This window comes from Gallus gallus, chromosome 18 (genome assembly GCF_016699485.2).
Source record: "Gallus gallus isolate bGalGal1 chromosome 18, bGalGal1.mat.broiler.GRCg7b, whole genome shotgun sequence".
NCBI classification, from domain to species: domain Eukaryota; kingdom Metazoa; phylum Chordata; class Aves; order Galliformes; family Phasianidae; genus Gallus; species Gallus gallus.
Window position 1 is genome coordinate 10,709,368 of NC_052549.1, and position 5,306 is coordinate 10,714,673.

The 5,306-nt window shown below is 49.0% G+C and overlaps 1 protein-coding gene across 2 annotated transcripts; it reads left to right on the top strand.

The window, feature by feature from the left end:
• Window positions 1-655: 655 nt before the first annotated feature.
• On the top strand, window positions 656-5,056 carry TOB1 (transducer of ERBB2, 1). 2 transcript variants are annotated; one of them, NM_001001467.2, is made up of 2 exons: window positions 656-944; window positions 3,119-5,056. In NM_001001467.2, exon 2 carries the CDS (start codon window positions 3,253-3,255, stop codon window positions 4,228-4,230), a length of 978 nt encoding a protein of 325 aa, NP_001001467.1. In that variant the 5' UTR covers window positions 656-944; window positions 3,119-3,252; the 3' UTR covers window positions 4,231-5,056. The 2 variants fall into 2 exon arrangements, with proteins under 2 accessions (NP_001001467.1, XP_040505391.1); XM_040649457.2 differs by having other exon boundaries at window positions 814-1,863.
• The last annotated feature ends 250 nt before the right edge of the window (window positions 5,057-5,306 follow it).

The following is a 5,306-nucleotide window of genomic DNA, read 5'->3' on the forward strand; positions in this document are numbered from 1 at the left end:
AGGAGGAGATAAAACAAACACCAAAAGGCACGAAGTCTCCGCGCAGCCCCAGCCGCTCTGAGGGCAGCGCCCCGCGCCCCCCCGGGACATTTTCCCTTCAAACGGGCGTTTGACGTCGTCCTCCTCGATACCGAGTGACCAATGGGGAGGCGGCGCGGCGGGCAGGCAGCCAATCGCACGCCGTTGCTACCTGCGGGGAATATTTTTAGCCCCGGCGGCGCGGCAGGGCTCTGGGGGGGGTTGCAATGCTCTGCGCTGCACCCGCCGCGCTGCGAGGCGCCCGAGCCTCCGCCGGGCCGCGATCGGGGGCTCCCAGCTCCGCGGGGCCATCGCGGCGGCGGTGATGGGAGCTGTAGTTCGGAGCGGGTCCCTCCCCCCTCCCTGCGGAGCCGAGGGCCGCGAGGGCAGGCTTTGACGAGGGCAGGCGTTGACGCGGGCCGTGACGCAGCTCTGCCGTGAGGCGAGGCGCGCGCTGACGTAGAGAGCGGAGCTTCCACGGCGGTGGGGGAGGGCGAGGGGCGGGGCGGGGCCCGGCGGGTGGGGGCGGGGCCGGGATGGGCGGGGCGGGCGGCGTTCCGCCGGGGGGCGGGGAGGGGGCGGGGCTGAGGCGGGGGGCGGGGGAAGGGAGGCCATATATAGGGGCGCGCCGCGCGGCGGGGCAGGAGCAGAAGGAGCGCAGCTGCGGCGGCCGAGCGCGCCCGTTGTGGGGGTGTGAGCAGCGCAGCCCTCCCCCCCCTTTCCCTCCCCCCCTTTTTTTTTTTTTCAACCCTCCCCCTCCCCTTTTTCTTTTTTTTCCCTTCTTTTTTTTTTTTGTCTCTCTTTCCCCTCCCGTCCTCGCCGAGGCAGCCGGCTCTCCGAGATGGGGGCCGGGTGCTGAGCCCGCCGCCCCCGGCACTCGCAGCCCCGCCGGGATCGTTTGCACTACGCCCCCCGCGCACCCCCGGGTGAGTACCGCTCGCTGAGGGCGGGGGCGGCCCTGGAGGTCCGGGCCCCGGCGGGGGCTGAGGCGGGCGCGGCCCTGCGGCTGTGACAGGAGCCGGGGCGGCCCCGGGAGCGCGGTGGGCACGGCCCCGCCGGGCCGGGGAGGGCGGAGGGCAGCGGGACCCCTCGCGGAGCGGGGCCGGGAGGGGCCGCGCTCGGCGGGGAGGAGGCGGCGTTCCGGCTGACGAAGCGCTGGGCCGCTTCGGGCGCCCGCAGGACGCGGTGAGCCCCGGGCTGCGCCACAGGGAGCGGGCCTCGCGCCGCGCACCTTGCTTCGTTTTCTCCCTTATGGGCCTGGGAAAGCGCCCTTCCTCCTCGTCCTCCTCCTCGTCCTCCTGCTGCCGCCGGAGCTCCCTGGGCTGTGAGCAGAAATCTAATGAGCCCTAGCCGCCTGTTATGTAACGCCGCTGCGGCCGGGGCCGTCGGAGCGCTGTCCTCCAAGCAGGGGCAGAAGTTGGGGGTGCCCGCACAGCACTGCACAGCACAGCACTGCACAGCGCTGCCCTGCCCTGCACAGCACTGCACTGCACAGCGCTGCCCGCCGGGGCTGTTGGCTTCCCGGTGCGCCCTGAAAGGATCGTTTCTTTCCTAAGGGACGTGGAGGCGGGGAAACAAAACAGACGGATTAATAAATCATTTTTAAATGCCCCTCTGAACCACCCAATCAGCTTTTCTGCTCCGATTGTGTCCCTTTTGTAAATATCTTCTGTTTGCCCTTGATCTTTTCCTTATCCCCACCCAGTGCTGATCCAGCAAACGTTTAAAGGTCGCCTTATCATGCAGGCTTTCACATATTCCCATACCATCTTGGGGAGAGCGCGAGTGACTTGGAAATAGGGTTCCAGCCTTTAAAGGAGATTATTTGGAGCAGGAAATAACAGTGTAAATACAAAGCTTTTTTTTTTTTTTAATAATGGGATTTTGATACTGACTTTGATTTTTCTAATCTTTAGTGACAGCCACGCTAAATGTTATCCCTAGCGATGCAGTGCAGAAAAGCACACCCTTAATTGAAATCTGTGCTGGGCGTTTCACAAAATAAACGTGTTTTGTTTCATTGGAACTTTGTATGCCAAGGTGTCCCTGGCGGCTGCAGGTTTCCCTTAGCGGTGCGTGTGCTGATGCCTCATTCTGCCCCTTTCTTCAACTCCAGGTGGCTGTTTTCTCTTTCGTCCTTTAAGGGACCAACAACCATATTCTATATTAAATATAAAATGGAGTCCTGGAGAAGGAGAAAGGCGATTGTTTTTTACTGGAGCTCTGAAAAGCCCCATTGGCTGCGATGTTGGCTGTAGCTTTTTGAAATCTGGACTATAGAGAATGCAGTATGCATATTTAATATGTAATGGAATAATTTGTAGGAAAAAAATTCTGTATTGTAATTAATTTCACGGTCATTGCCATCCCCAGTGCAGGAAATCGATGCGCCTATTTTGTATGCGTTGCCTGCATTATCATTTTTGCTCTTCTGAGGAAAGGAAGAAGTGTTGTATACGAACAGTGGACATTTTCTCTTCGCTTGATGTGGCTTCAGCAGTGCAGCAGAGTCCACAGCATGATTTCAGCAGTTTATGTGGATGGTTGCCTTGGAATTAAGATGTGTCGCATACTTTTAGTTCTTGTCTGAAGTTCTCTAAAGCAACTGAAAATATTTCTGTATCTCTGCAGCTTACAGTGTGACCACCGTGTTTGCAAACTTTAAAGTGATAAATGATCCTCAAACTAGGACCTTTCAAGCTAAACTAATAGTCCAGTGCTAAATTTTGCAGCTGAGTACTATAAATCAGCCAAATGTGGGTTGGTAATTGAACCTTTGACAGACGTGGCAGTGCTGTGATGTCTTAAGAATTACACTTGCTGCTTTGTGAATAACTAAACTGCAAGCTCATGTTATTTTGAAATACCCCATGTTGCGTATGTAAACACATGCCTGCTGCATCTTCTGCAGGGCTGTTTGTAAGTCATACCGAGTGTAGCTGACACTCTCACCTTTTGCAGGCACAAACAAATAGTTTGTGGTTTTTTCCACTTAAAGCATAACCTATTTTATGCAGAAAGTGAAGCTGAAAAAATGGGCCTTGGACCTTGATCTTATCTTTCCTTATTTGGATGTGTTTGCTTTTGTTTTTTCTTAAAGGAACAAGAGCACTCAAGGTGAAGGATAATAATCAACTAGCATCAGCACTTTGAAGGAAATTTTGTTTCCCTGTGGCATCTTGAACACTTTCTTCGTGTTTTGAAACAGACTTATACCTTTGTGGCATAGCAGCTATGCAGCTTGAAATCCAAGTAGCACTCAACTTTATTATTTCATATTTGTACAATAAGCTTCCCAGACGACGTGTCAACATTTTTGGTGAAGAGCTTGAAAGACTTCTTAAGAAGAAGTATGAAGGGCACTGGTATCCAGAAAAGCCATACAAAGGATCAGGGTTTAGATGTATACATATAGGGGAGAAAGTGGACCCGGTCATAGAACAAGCATCCAAAGAGAGTGGTTTGGACATTGATGATGTTCGTGGCAACTTGCCTCAGGATCTTAGTGTTTGGATTGACCCATTTGAGGTTTCATACCAAATTGGTGAAAAGGGACCAGTGAAAGTGCTTTATGTGGATGATAATGAAAATGGATGTGAGTTGGATAAGGAAATCAAGAACAGCTTTAACCCAGAGGCCCAGGTGTTCATGCCAATTAGTGACCCAGCATCTTCAGTGTCTAGTTCTCCTTCTCCTCCCTTTGGTCACTCTGCTGCTGTGAGCCCAACTTTCATGCCCCGCTCCACTCAGCCTTTAACCTTCACCACTGCCACATTTGCTGCCACCAAGTTTGGCTCGACCAAAATGAAGAATAGCGGCCGTAGCAACAAGGTCGCCCGCACTTCTCCCACCAACCTTGGCTTGAATGTCAATGACCTGTTGAAGCAGAAAGCCCTTTCCTCCTCCATGCACTCTCTCTACGGGCTTGGCTTAGGCAATCAGCAGCAGCAGCAACAACAGCAGAAGACTTCTGCCCTTTCTCCTAATGCAAAGGAGTTCATTTTCCCCAACATGCAGGGTCAAGGTAGCACCGGTAGCATATTTCCTGGTGACAGCCCCCTTAACCTCAGTCCTCTCCAGTACAGTAATGCCTTTGATATGTTTGCAGCCTATGGAGGTCTAAATGAAAAGTCTTTTGTGGATGGCTTGAATTTTAGTTTAAACAACATGCAGTATTCTAACCAGCAATTTCAGCCAGTTATGGCTAACTAAAAATAAAACAGAAGTGACATACAAGTAAATACTATTGTACAAGTAAAAATGCACGTACCCAAGGGTGTATCTTTTTTTCCACCTCTTGAGATTTTTTTTTTAAGGCTTGTAGTATGAATACATTCAAGCTTGGTTAGAGAAATACAACATGCATCATTTTTTCATTTGCCAACCAAGCACAAAATTATTTTATACTGACTGTACATTAAAAAATATACTCTCAAAATATGGCCTCTTACAGTATTTAAGATATAGCGAGGACAAGGCTAATTTTTTTGTGTGTATATATATATATGCATGCAAACATATATGTATATATATATTAAAAAATTGGCACTAGTAAGTGGGTTTATTGGTCTTTTTCTAATTGTATAATTTAATTTAGTACAAAGTTTGTAAAATATCAGAGTATATATATTGTTTCTACAACATGGTATTGCATTTATATCTTTTTACTACAGTGATCTGTGACAGCTGCAGCAGCTTCATGTTGTATTTTTTTTACTGAAATTGTAAGATATCCATCTTAAAGACATCGATTCTAAAAAACTATAAAAAGTTGTGTACAGAATATTCCTTAGTGGTGGAATTAAAAATGTACGAAATATTTGCTTTTTTCAAAAGAAACACAAATTGTATTTTCTGTTAAAAGTTTAAAGATTTTTGCTATATATTATGGAAGAAAATGTAATCGTAAATATTAATTTTGTACCTACATTGTGCAATACTTGAAAAAAGGTATAAAAGTATTTTGAGTCAGTGTCTTACATGTTAAGAGGGACTGAAATAGTTTATATTAAGTTTGTATTAAAATCCTTTAAAATTACTCTGCTGTTGTGGTCTGTGCTTCTCCTGCTGTGCTGAAGGTCGCAGTGCTGTGATTACTGTGTGCTCAGTGCTAATCATGCAAAAAAGTGACTCGGTGCATCACAAAGGAGCGATGGAAAGGGTTGCCCTATTGATGCACCACAATAATGGGTTGCTTACCTGACACACTTCTGACAAAGCACTCAGCCTGATGAACTGCTTGCCTACAGCTGAGCAAATGTTTGCTTGTTTTCTGTAGCTGTGGCTTA